The 14129-nt window shown below is 35.1% G+C and overlaps 1 protein-coding gene across 12 annotated transcripts in view; it reads right to left on the reverse strand.

Moving 5' to 3' along the window:
- Positions 1–14129, reverse strand: part of Patronin (calmodulin-regulated spectrin-associated protein patronin) — an 83205-nt gene that overhangs the window by 14309 nt on the left and 54767 nt on the right. For 9 of the 12 annotated variants that reach the window (XM_088266167.1, XM_088266161.1, XM_088266171.1 and 6 more), the window contains 11 exons: positions 13201–13413; positions 12279–12521; positions 11490–11900; positions 11242–11412; positions 10385–10581; positions 7917–8042; positions 6163–6293; positions 5483–5612; positions 3931–5250; positions 2456–2692; positions 643–898 (listed from right to left, as the gene is read on the reverse strand). In XM_088266167.1, the coding sequence (XP_088122293.1) occupies positions 643–898; positions 2456–2692; positions 3931–5250; positions 5483–5612; positions 6163–6293; positions 7917–8042; positions 10385–10581; positions 11242–11412; positions 11490–11900; positions 12279–12521; positions 13201–13413 (3435 nt within the window). The remainder of the gene's footprint in view (positions 1–642; positions 899–2455; positions 2693–3930; positions 5251–5482; positions 5613–6162; positions 6294–7916; positions 8043–10384; positions 10582–11241; positions 11413–11489; positions 11901–12278; positions 12522–13200; positions 13414–14129) is intronic. The other 3 variants (XM_088266170.1, XM_088266166.1, XM_088266164.1) reach the window with 1 other exon arrangement.

Consider the following 14129-nt stretch of genomic DNA (forward strand, 5'->3'; position numbering starts at 1 on the left):
CTCTCATTTGATTAATATGTACTTTAAAGCTTTATTTATATATATCCCATATAATATTTGCATTAATGATGCATTTACTTCTGAGAATATATATATATTTTTTTATCATTTAAATAATATTTAAAAAATAAGAAAATCCGTAAAAATGGCTCAAATAATATAAAATTACATACCCAATTTAAATTGCATTAATAATAAATAATTTAAAAAAAAACAAACATCGTTAAAGTAAATTACTGTTAAATTATATTTTGCATCGGTAGATTAGTTCTGCATTAAGATGTCAAGAATCCAAATGTCAAGTGTCATTTTATTATTTTCAAAATGGCAATTATGTACATTAAAAGCTGTGAATTTGAAATCAAAAGGATCAACAATTGTTTTTTTTTTTTAAATAACATAAATCATGTCCCTACTCAAGCTTCAACTTTATAAGTTTCATAGCCTATGCCTGCTGGTGAGTGAATTTACTCTTTATGTTTAAGGTTACTATGGTTTCATGTAATTTATGAGTGAAAATTCTAGGCAAAAACACTCGCGAAAAATGTAATGTGTTACTAAGAAGCTATTTATATAAAATATTGAAAAAAGGTAATATAAGTAAAGCGAATAAACTGAAATTAATATGAAATAAAAATTTACCCGTGAGATTAGAAGATGAACCCTGTTTGCCTCTGCTGGCCAGAAGCATCCCCTCGGCCATCTGCACGGCCCCACTGTCCACGTGGATGGTCTTAGGCCTTGCCCTGGCGCCGCCTGCGCCCCCCACCGCCCCCGCTGCCTTGGGTCGCAGCCGCGGCCCCCCGCCCCCGCCAGAAGGGCCCCCGGCCCCCTTGCCGCCCTGGGGACCCGACGGCTTCATCAGCGACATTAGCTCCGCTTTGTCAAACACCTTGCCCTGAAATCATCGATTACAATATTTGCATGTTAAAATAATGTCAATCAATATAGATTTCGTAGTCATACAGGAAAAAGTGACCAAGTGCATTTGTTTACAAAAACGTGATCATTGACTATTTTATATCTTACTAGCTTAATATGTATTGCCCTGAAATAATCCCAAAGGATTTCAAACTTGGAAGTATAATATATTGACTTGTTCAAAATGACTAACTGCATAGGTGTTTATTTTCTTGCCAAGCAAAAGTGACTTAAATGGCTCTCCTGAATATTTTACGTTTTGTTAGTTGGTCACTTTCTCCTGTACGACTACGATATGTGATATAGAGAATGGTTAAACACATTAAAAATTAGACAAAAAAACCTAGACTTTTAAATATACAATCAGAAGAGAGGAATATCCATATAACAAACCTGAATGTTTGCATATATGTATGTACTTGCTGAAAATTTGAAGATGCAACAATGATGGTACAAATTTTTCCCAGATTACACAAATTTCTGTATGAAAACATATACATATTTAGATTAATACATTGCAAGTAAAGGGTTTAACTTCCTTGGAATGTTTACAGAAAGTGATCTGATTTCATGGTAATTATTACTATGTTATTTACGACATGCACATTTTGTGCATTTCCAAAACCTTACATTGCGGTGGTGTGCACATTTTTGTGCATTTCGGTCCTTCATACCTTAAACTTCATATACAATAAACGTCAAGTTTTTTACATGTTTGCTTTGCTCTTTAGTGGATAGGTGTCACATTAATTCAAAACATTGTCAAATTATTTCTGTCACCATTCTTTCAATGTGATCTTATATCGCCCGCGTCAAATTACATTTCTTAAACAAACTTCAACGTAACCGATGTGTTAAAAATGCCACTGAGGCGCTGAATTCTCATTATCTTTTATATTATTAGTTAACCGGATTCACGCAGCTTGCATAACCGTAAGTGTTTTCACAAAACATGCCCCATACAAGGCTGACATAAGCGTATGTGTTTTTACTTTGCTCCAAGTTTCGAACCTCAGTTCGCCTTGGAGGGATTTTTTCATGATGTGGAACTTTGGATAAATCAATCAATCCTTGGCCTTATGACATCTGTCGAAATATCTGACTAATAATTTGAAACATCACAAGGATAAATAAAAACAGATCCCTGGTTTATCTTGAGGTCGGTAATTAGTCCGCGCCATAATCATGCCCTATATTTGTCTCACTCTCGACGCTACGCATCGCCAGTGGGTAAGAGTGACGCACGATGCGTGCTTTGATTTATTTATGTTACGATCTTATTTGTTTATATTACGATATATTTCAAGAATAATGTGACACAAGTGTATTATAGAGTACCAAAAAGGCACATTGAATCCCATTGAACGTTTTTGTTTGGGAAAATAAATCGTTTTTTAACTAAATACATGATAAAAATAATCATTTAAAAAAGGCAAAATACCGCCGCCCACGGGCGTCTCTAAGGAACAAAGTTAACGCAGTTAAAAGGTTAATCAAATAAGTAATCTGAGTGAGGAAAGTAATGGGCAGTGACCTCTCTCTCGGCCTCCTCGATGGCCTTCTTGAGCTTGTATTGCTGCAGGATCTGGTCGCGGCGCTGCGCCTGCTGCTCCTTGCGCGCGGCGCGCTCCTCGGCCACGCCCGCCTCCCGCTGCCGCCGCGCCTCGGCCGCCGCCTCGCTGCGCGCGCGCGCCTCCTCCGCTGCCTGCCGCCGCTGCAGCGACAGCAGCATAATGCGCTCCTTCTTGCGTTCCATCTCCTCAGCCGTTTCCTGAAAACCATCCTCGCTTACCTTAGTACGGTCAAAGCATCTTAATTCTAAATTTTAAGGGAAAATATTTATGTATATTGTTTAACCCTTCCTTTTCGGTGATATATAACTAATACACATTGTAGACACACTGTAACACACATTCATTTCACAATAGATGTCTCTTGTGAAGTTCTAGTGATTTAAGCACAATGTTTCAAAATTGGATCACATATATAGAATTTTCAAGAATTTGACTAGTGTGGTTGTCAATCATGGGTAGAATTGGTGAAAGTTACACTTAAACCAGCCTATGACGGTCGTAAGCCCTGTAAATACCCAGACTTCCATATTCTTCTTCATCTATATTGAGATGTCAAAAAATAATAGTACACATTGCTTGTAATAACTTTAATACCTTGATAATTGTAATAAATAATAAGTTCAGATTTTAGGTATTCTTCCATAATACATTTACGCATTGAATGAAAAAAAATTGTAACAATTACCACTCGTCAGCAGTAGCTTTCGGGCAGTCAACCGAGGTGGTTGTCTCGCTTGTTTGTGAGTGTGAGTGTGAGTCATATTTTTCATATTTTCAGCTATCAAACTTCAATAAACATCACTTTTGACTTCAAATATAATAAATTTAGGCGATTATCTATAAACATAATTTTTTTCGGATTTTAAATTGTTCATTTATCATGTGTATTGACTACACAGCACCGGAACGCGGGTTTTTTTATTTTGGCACAGTAAGGGGAAGGTTAAACGCTCTTTTTCTATATATGATGTGCGACGACTTTTATGACAAAATATAAAGTGATAAAAATTTCAGGCAAAAGTCACCAACTTCAAAAATGACAGTTTTTTAGTGTACAAATACATATTTTTTTGTATTTATCCGTTTGGTGCAGGTTATACATAATTTAGTAGTGAATACTCTCGGCTTATGAGTCGAGTCGCTTTCAACAAACATAATTAATTTACGGAACGCATATCAGAAAATAACAATACTATAAAACTGGCTATAATTTATAATAAAAATTAAATGATAAATATAATCACTCCTACAGAACATAGGTCAGTTGACTTTTTATTAAAAACTATCTTTGTAATTAACAACATACTACTACACCACAACTAACTTATTTATATGAAGAAAAATTAAAGACACTCTTACAAAAAACCAAATTACAATAAGTGTATGTGAATGAATATTACATGATACATAAATATATTAGAAAATATAAGCTTACAGGAGTAGGGTTATTCCCGATGATAATGGCCGCGGGTCCATCCTTTTCTTCCGCGTGAGTTCGCGAACTTTGGTTGTGTACGTCTCTATGTATGATGGGAGTCATGTTGTCCACTTGATGGTGCCTTTGAACAATGGGAGCTTCGTAAGGTTGCTGGGGTTGTGGATGTCTGACTCTCTCCTGCCACTGGTCATCTCCGGAATTGTCCTGGGGATCTCTTTCTGGACTGTGATTATTCGAGGGAGTTCTGTCTTTTTTCGGTGAGCCCCTTTTCATTCTCAAAGGAGGTTTGGGCCTCTTGGGTTGTTCGCTATCGAACGATATATAGAAACCCTTTTCGTTAGTTTGATCGGCTTGGTCCGAGCTGCTAGAGGCGGGTCCGATGTTATTCGCTTCGTGGATAGGTTGTTGGAATGAATTTCTAGTTAGGGATGGTCTCGTGGGAGATGGCAGTCTGTAGGTCCGATTACCGGAAGTGATGTTCAACCTCCCGATCCCTTGCTGAAGGGCCTCTTCTTCCGCATTTCCTATGAAAGAAATATTTTGGGGCTCCATGTCGTCGACGGTGGGAGCTTTCACAGGCACGTGGTGCGTAGCGCTAGGTGCAGAGAGCTGTTGTAAACTGACAGCTCCTTGCTGATGAGACAGGTCTCCCAGAGACTGCTGTCTCTGCGGAGTTTTGGCTCTGTGCTGCGGACTGACTGATGGAGGCGTGTTTTGGGTGAATAATGACTGTACCACTAAATGCGAAGGTTGAGCTTGAGGACTAGAGACTGTATAACTTAGATGATTATTTGTATTTTGATGATTGTGTTCGGTGCCATTCTGGTACCGAGGCTGAGTATTGGCATGCGTGGGATAAGGCTGATTTGTATTCTCGTGAAGGATGAATCCTTGCATGTTGCTCCAGGCTCTGGGATCTTGCGGATGCGAAGGCGCCGGGGGCTGCGGCGCCCACCCTCTCGGGGGATTGGGCTCTTGGTACTGAGGCTGTTGCTGGAACTGCATGCTCTGAGGAGAAGGCCAGGCTCTCTGCTCCCCGCTGTCCGCACTATTGCCCTGCGCTTGCTGCGCCCACGTCCTCCTCGGTGGCGGGGTGGGATGTTGCTGCGCCGGTTGGTGCTGCTGCGGGGGTTGCTGATGCATATGCTGAGGCCTATCGTGCAGGTAAAACTGGGAAGGTTCCATCTGATGACCCCGGGGGCTAGAGGACATGATCTGTTGATGATCATGAGGAATGTGCGGTGAAGAACCAAAATTACTATGTTGCAATCCGTATGCTGCGGAACTAACATTGTGCTGTGAACCATACTGGTTGTGCTGCAAGAGAAGTGTGAACACATTAAAAAATATAGTTACCACAAAAATATTCTATTCGAGTATGTACGTACGCAGTACATATTGACAATTTAGAACATACTAAATATACATAACACACAAAAAGCATTATGACATGAAAATAGACAACACACTTAGTGTTAGATTTCTATTGGAAGTATTTGAACAAAAATGAAACTGAAAATGAACTCGACTTAAATAAAGCAATACATACCATAGATTGTGGAATGTGAGGAGGTTGATAAACTTGTTGTTGTTGTATTATGTGATTGGATTGAATCTGGTTTTGTTGGCTAGCTAATCGAGCAATATCAGTTTGTATATCTTGCAAACTTGAATTCATCCTGCGAAAAATAAAGTGTTAATTTTTCAATCTGCATGAAATTTTAATTATATAACAAATTAAAAATCGACACAAATCGATGTGATTAAACCTCAAAATTTCAAGATAAACCTAGTCAGTTTTCGCATACTGTGCTCTGCTCGTGAAATATTGATGACCTGTAGTACAAATTAAACAAATTCAAATGTGAGAAGGTTGAAAATATTGATCACAATCCATATCCTTGAAATTTGACAAATCTAAAAATAGCTACCTTAGTATTTTTATAAATATTTAAAATTGCTAACTTTATAAGACAAAAAATTGACTACAAAATACATATTAACTAACGATTATAAATACATATAAGTCATCTTTCAATAGCATTATGCTATTGAAAGATGTTAACATTACGTTACCCTTCGATGTATTTTTTTTTTGGAAAATTTTCTGAAATCTTTTTAAAGAGACAGTAAGCAGTATTCGCATACATTTTTCTATCCTAAAAAAATACTTATATCTACATGAAATGTACAAAAAAAAACATACTTGAAACTTAGCGAAAAACTTACTTGGCAATAGATTGATGGTAGTCTTCTATCCCCATCCCATCCAAGTCGGGTGTTCGCCGAGTTTCCACAAATGGCAATCCATCCTGATCCATCCATTTGTTCTCGACAGACTGGGCTTCGGATGAGATATCCTGCCATTCAAACCGAAAACATATTTTTAACTAAAAATTTGGCTTACTTAGTGAAAAGAAGGCGCAATATTATCTTGGTTATTACCGCACGGAGATCTTTGAACATAGATTGTAGAAATCCGCCACAAAAACACATTTTCGATATCCAGAAACCTATGGCACAATTACACATGTGGATTTGATAATACAATAGTCAAAGGAAAACACGTACTGCAGTAGAGCAGTAAAGATATTTGAGCACCATACAGTCACTTCACAGTCCAGTGTTTACTGTTAGGAGGTAATATTGTGCAAATTGGATTCCATAAATTACAACTGTTCATAACACAGTTACGTAAGCGCAGGTTCTACCTTTTAATTCTTGTAATTGCCGAGTGCCTAATTAGTTTGTTGATGAAAAACAATTTGAATTTTTTCTTCAAAATGTACAAAGAATATTAATATTGAAATATGTATAGTGTCAGTTTATATCGAAATCACAATCGTCTCTTTCTTATACTTTAAACATATTTTAATTTTGCTCATCTTGAAGATTCGCATATTTTTAAGATGAAAAAAAGTGAAGTTTACGAATAATATTTGATGGGACTACGAGTATCATTATTAACAATCACTACTGTTATTTTACAAGATTTTAAATCTTATGGCTTGATAATGGACAGTACCTAACTCTGGCATGTTCCAAACCAGTGCATAATCACACAGCGTAACCGGAAACCACAGAGAGTAAATAATTACTGCAAGTTTATGAACAAATAATAGGAAAAATATGCAAAAATGGCGATAACAAGAAAGGGTTTAGTCAATCGTAATACATACACTTCAAAACATTTAAGTTGTATTTTTATTGGGTTAACCCTTTCCAAGAACCACATTTATTTCAGGCAGTTCATACTTTTTTTTTAAATTATTTTTTTACTCTTTACACAATACAAATATCATATTGTTCAAATTGCATTTGAAAAATATCTTACCTTAAAAATATAGAACTGTAACGGTTATTTATAAAATAACAGAAAAAATAAATTAACGATTTTCAAATATTTTTATAACAAAATTATTATTATGAACTGTACCAGATACAGGATTCCCCCTACGGATGATATCATAAGTTTCTCAACTTGATATGAAACATCTATAAAGTTCATATCTAGTTGAGACACCTATAATAAATCCTTTCATCCTTAAAAAATACATAAATTAGATTAAGAACGAACAACACTCTGACTAGTAATTTTTTTTAAATGTTGTTATTGCTATTCTTTACACACCTAACCTAACGTTACCTAAAGAATGACACAAGTAGTGAGAGGGTTAACCTAAACATTTATAGACCATCGGACATTTAATTCTTTTTAACTTAACACACTTAGGACAGTAAGGTATTTTTACCTTCTGCGCTGGCCTCATTTCAAAGTCAGAAAAGATCGAATTATTTAATGTTTTAATAAAAATATAATGTAGCAATCTTTTTTTTAAGGTCTAAACTATATGTAAACAATTATCAAATCCCGTCGCCAGCAGTCTGCAAGTGTAAAAAACACCCGTCCGAAATGTGTTGACATTAAAATTTTGTAAAAAATTTTCTTTTAAATTTAACGGGTGAATAATATGTCCCCAAACCTGCAATGACACCGGTCTCTCGGGCTTGTGTGGGAGAGCTGGCGCGAGATCAGCCCCCGCGCCTTCCTCTCCAGCACCCCCTCCACCCCCATCCCCGGCCGGGGATTTAACTACACTACCCTTATTCTGAAACCACACCACACATTCCAACCCATCACCGTGTATTGTAACATTGTCTTATAATACTAAAAATAATTGTTAAAAAAACAAGCCAGTGTACCAAACAACGTAAAAATGATGAACAGTGAAATTAGAGCACAAATATGTTCAAAGAATATTATCAACATATTACATAACAAATAAAGTGAGCAAGATGATGTGCCCGTGTTAATTAATTGGTACCTAAATTAATCTAACCGTTTTGAAAAACACATTTCTGACTACACTAGTTATGGTAGTGAAACCAATCGCACTGAACAATTTATTAATAAAGTATGCCAAGGCGGAAAAAAAGTGAATCATTATCGGGATATATGTATTCTGAAAGTGACCGTGAAACTGAACAGCACATAAACAATAAAGAAACTAAGTAAGTGGCAAATAAATTAATTGAGAAAATGTAAAATGATTCCTTTCTCCAAGTAATTATAATGGAAAGTGAATTTTATATAAATGCTCATGTCACATTCATAAAATCTTAACATATAATAATTCTATTTGCATGCATAATGTACAAAGTTTATAATGATCAATCTGAATAAAAATAAATGAGATATATTTCATTAAAGTGCCATTTTTTTCACTGTAGCGAAGCTCTAAAACATGGTGTAAATATTTTTTATTTCAATAGCCAAACAAGTTCTATTTATTTAGTTAATGTTCTTTTTAACAAAATTTGAAAAATGATAACAAATTCCAGTCAAATAGTAGACTTTTAAGGTATTATAATACTTGCCATTTAAAAAAAAAATAGCAGAAACAAAATACACAAAAAAATATTAAAATTTTTAGTAAATTTTTGTATTGCACTTCGAAATAGTTACATCGAAAATGTATGGCACTAAAATGATAATTTTTAAAGAAGAATTCTATGGCTTTAAATTAAAATTTATTTGATGTTGAATTTCAGCACCAAACAAAAGATATTGAAACTCAAAGTAGACATAAAATTGCAATTCTATTAAATCAAAATAAAACAAAGGCTAGAATAACTCAGATATGAAGTTGTTTACCTATGTGAAGGTACACATACTTAAAACAACAAATATATCATGCAGTACCATGCTACAAATTCATTTATAAAATTTTGAAAAACATGCATTTATTTATTTATTTATATGTAGTGACGTAAACTGACATGATCATTAAATTGGATATTTAAAAAAAAATTATGAAAAAAACTCAATCTATGTTTGCAAACTTACCAAACTGGCAATCTAAAAGGGAATATTTATTTACTGAATAAATATATAATTGGAATATTTATTTACGTAACAAAACAGACTATATATACTCATCCGACAACAAAGGCTCTCCCCATACTAAATTATTTACGATACCGAATGGAAGTTCATTAATAATAATGTTCACATATTAATGAACATAGTTTAAATGGGGGACTTTATGAAAATGTTCAAGAGAAATCCAATAGCACATTGAAAATGGGATAAATGTAAAAATTTCTACTAAACCAAATCGACTTTTACTCTTGTCCGTTTTTCATATATTGATATATTTCAAATTAGAACAATAAAAGCAGTAGAATTGGCATTTGTTTCGTAGTCCAACTCAATAGTTTGAGGTAATCTTATTACTGCGGACAAAGTTGTCACGAAGAAACATCTACGAAATCTATTGGTGGTGAAAATCTCCACTTGATATTTAAAAAAATAAAATTAAACTATAATTTAGAAAACCTCATAAACAGATAGACTACATACACAGAAACATCACAAAACACTTCATAGTTTTAAGATGCATACCTAGTTTACAAACTAAACCGAGCCTGGCAAAATTCATCAAACATTACACAACAAATTAGAAAATTTCTTGAAAATTTTTTGTAGTACCAATACTTAATACGCTAAACGCCATGGGTCACCGGTGACCTCGCCTGTGTTAGACCACAGCACCCTGAGGGGCACCAGTGACCTCAATCAAGAGCTATATTCAAAATGCTTTAACTATGGAACCCATCGTCAAATCAAAAAATTAAATTAACTACATACATTATATTATTAAAATACGTAAATTACGGAAAAGTTTTTTTTTTGTAAATTTCAAATTGACAAATTTTAGTATTGGCATTTAACATGTCAAAATAGAAGGCGGTGTCACCAACCTCAGGATTTTTGCTAGGTTAGGTTTAGTATAAAAACATAGATTTCACGGACTTAATACCCATCAAACATTCATAGCAATTATGGTAGATTTATTGACACATGATAAAGAGGATGGTGTGGTTATACTGGACAACACTCACATACATACTAAGGTATGCAAAATGAAAATGAAGAATAAAAATATACCTTGGAGACGGCCTGGAGGAACGCTTGCTGTCCTAGTTGTTGTCTCTGTCTGTCGTAAGCCATTTCCATTCGTTTCTTTTCGTGTTCAATTCTTCGTCTTTTTTCTTCTAATCTTAACCGGATATTATTTATTTGCGCAGTCATGGCGTTACCATTGTTCATCGGTGACATCTCCTGAGAAGGCTGGCCATCACCATCTGAAGGAAAAAAGGTACAAAAATTAATTTAATATTCCAATCTTGGGTTAGCAAATTCACTCATTTTCTATATTACGCAAACTGATGCTGGTGATATTTCATATAAAAAAAATCTTACCCTGTAAATAACATAAAACAGTGAAAAAATTATAAATTTGAAAAAAATTATATTGTCTGTTTTTTTTTTATTTAATCCTTTTTTAAAATTTCAAATAGTAAAAAACTTCTTACAATTTTTGGAAGATGAAAAAATTGTCAATCGGAAAAGAATTTTGTAAAAATGTTCTCATTTATAATTACGTTATTTTATATGATTTTTTGATATTGATTTTGTCCCCCTTGTTCATCAAATATTTTTCCATATTTGTTTTAATTTTTCGTCATTTACTTTATGTTAAATTTGTTAATGAAAAAAAAAAAGCTTTATCTTTGATTACAGTCAGTTTTTGTTTTCCTTATAATTGAATATGGTAAAATGATTTAAAATGATTTAAAATAACTTGGGAATGATTTGTTAAATATTTTTTAACAATTCACGTTTGTTTAATTCTTTCTTCACAGCTTTCATTATTTTATTTAGTTTTTTAGACTTTTTTATAATGAGTACTTAAACCAACATACATTTAGGTGAATCTTTTCTCGATTATAACAGTTACTTACTGGAGTGATGCGGTTCATTCTGCACACACTGCTGCTGCCAAGTAGTAGTGTTGGGCATCATACCGAAGGAAGCCATTTTTCCATCTCCGCCCGCCGTCCCGAACCGGCCTACTTTGCTCCCTGGGGATGGATTTTCTTCCCTCCCGTGTTGCATATAAACCAATTGTATACCTTCAAAAGAACTTTACATATAAAACCGGGACAAGCAAATAATAAAATATCAAATGTCACAAGTGCTGTCAACATACCGGAATGTTCTCCATTGCTTCTGAACTTTGTCAAATCTGCAAAACTAGACATTTTCGATGAAGAAATGTCGCCGTCTACCAAATCCTTAGTATTATTATTGCTTAAATAAAAACCCGTACCGTCGCCAGTTCCTTTACTTATTAAATTTTGGTTGTGACTAATGGCATCATTGCTGAGTTGGCGTTTCATCTGATGCTGATGTTCTATGACTCTTTCGGCGTCCTCTGGCTTGGAATACTGCCTTTCTATATAACGCTCTCTCGGTTCTTCCGTTCTCTTATTAGGGAAAGTTAAGTTTTCTCCCTTGGTTGGAAAATGCATTACATTATCACCATCATTATAAAACATATCTATTGAGCCTTTGGCATCTTTCAACGTGGATCTCACCGCAACACTTTGCTCAATAGGACCTGAAAATAAACAAAAGAAAACACTGAGTGAAATTGTGTGTGCTGTATTAAAATAAAATAATATATATTTTTTTAAAGCGCCTTTCAATTCCATTGTTTTCAATATATGAGTCATATATGTACTACCAGCCTTTATGCTATTACAATTTTTTTTTAAAGAAAATGTTACTTGAATTTAAAGAATACATGCAATTTTTATTTATCTAATAATGATCTTACATTTAAGGAATTTAATCTCAAATCTTAAGTATAAGTATAGAATTTGAACTATTGAATTTGAACTTTGCAAAATACTTAATTTTATTAACCAATTTTTACTCAGCATACCTTCAATTGTTTTCAATAAAGGCTAAAAACCAGTGCTACATAAATTTTTACCAGTAGGTGCCGAAATTTTTCTGGTCATAGTGTGATGTCCACTATTGACCGTGGCGAGTTCCTTCTCGGGGTTTCGCCCCACAAAGTTGAGATGGTCCTGCGAGCCCCCGAAGTTTTCCACGGTGAGTTGAGAGTCATCTGCTGCCGTGATAGAACTGCGACGAGATCGCCGGCCCGCATAACTCGACCTGCGCTGCTCCTCCCAGTTGGATGGCCGTCCTGCTGCCATGCCCTCTCCCATGACTAAATTTCAATCAATCATAATAAGTCATTCTGAAGGATCAATCACATGGTAATTAATAAAAGGGTATTAACAATTTCCGCTAATTATATAAGATTTCTGACTCCAATCACCCCAAGCATATTGTATGGCAATTAAAACACTTCTGGCAGAACAGGAAACCGGCAAATTTTACACCGATATGTATTGAAGCCATCCTTAGGTTCTGATAAATAAAACAAGTGGAGTAAAATGAAATTTTTGGGATTTGTTTCTGGAGTAATTGACAGTATATAATCACATGATATTGATAATTTTTTTCAATGTCAAATTATTTATGCAAAATTAGTTTTCTTTTTGCAAAGTATTAACATGATAGGAATATTATAAAGTTTATAAAAAAAAATCATAATGAAAAAAACTATGCTACATCAATTAGAGTGATAACTTAGCATGCGTAGAGGCTAAGAATGTTAACGTAGTGCTAACTAAGAATGTTTTTTGGTATCTCTCGCGCTCTACTAAAAGGTAACGGTATGTAAAAGACACTTTTAAGCATTTTCTGCAAACAGTGTGTTAATTAAGATCCGAGTGAGGACCCCAGGACATCAACATGATAAATAATCGCATTAAAGGGGTGGACATTAACATGTATTAATCAATGGTAGACGGCAGTTATCGAATAATAGCAATATGAGTTACCTCTGTCATCAGCCTGCCTGACGACAGAGCTGAGCGTCGGCACCGCCCGGCCCCGGTGGACGACGAAGCCCTCGTCCTGCGCGAAGGGGCTCTGCTTGGGGGAGGAGCTCCGCCGCTCGGGGGTGGAGCAGGCCGAGCGCTGGGTGGCGGAGCCCGGGGCCTGGGCTCCCGCGCGCCCCCGGCTCATATGCGAGGCCGAAGGGGAGCGGGTCACTGGAATCATAATCCCATTTATTATTTGCGTAAATTCTCTTTTAGATCAACTGACGGTGCCTACCACGCCCAAAGTTAGGTTCACAAGGTAATGTGGTGAGCATTTTTTGCAGTACATATTTGCTTTAGACCTAACAAATTATGGCTGTTCGCATACACAACATGATTCAATTGTTTGTAAAATGATTTCAATTTATTATTTGTAAAAAATTATCTTTTAAATCAACTAACACGGTGGCTACAACGCCCCAAATTTAGGTTCACAAGGTAATGTGATGAGCATTTTTTGCAGTATTTGATTTAAACCTAACAAATCATGGCTATTTGCATACACTACATGATTCAATTGTTTATAAAAGGATTTTGCCAATTCTTTACTTGATGATTTTTTTAAAGGAATAACCCGCAAAGTCCCTACTTTAAGAGGCTTGTCTGCAGGTAGGATAGTAAGGATAGTGAAGGTAAATGTGAAAAATACATCAACAAACACCCAGACTAATAGAAAATAATTCTTTCATGAATTAATTTTGCAATTGGCGGGAATCAAACGGCGACGCCAGTTTTGCAGTCGAGCATCTACCCCACAGCGCCTAAAAATTGTACTTTTGAATCGGGTCATTAAATAATACTCACCGCTAAGAACCGAATATGTTTAAATTTATTTAGTTTACTTGATAAGTCAAGATTGTATCTTAGTAAAAGTTTAATACAGAATA

Source organism: Brachycentrus maculatus, unplaced genomic scaffold, assembly GCF_059751285.1.
Source record: "Brachycentrus maculatus isolate JH-2025_06_01 unplaced genomic scaffold, ASM5975128v1 h1tg000263l, whole genome shotgun sequence".
NCBI classification, from domain to species: domain Eukaryota; kingdom Metazoa; phylum Arthropoda; class Insecta; order Trichoptera; family Brachycentridae; genus Brachycentrus; species Brachycentrus maculatus.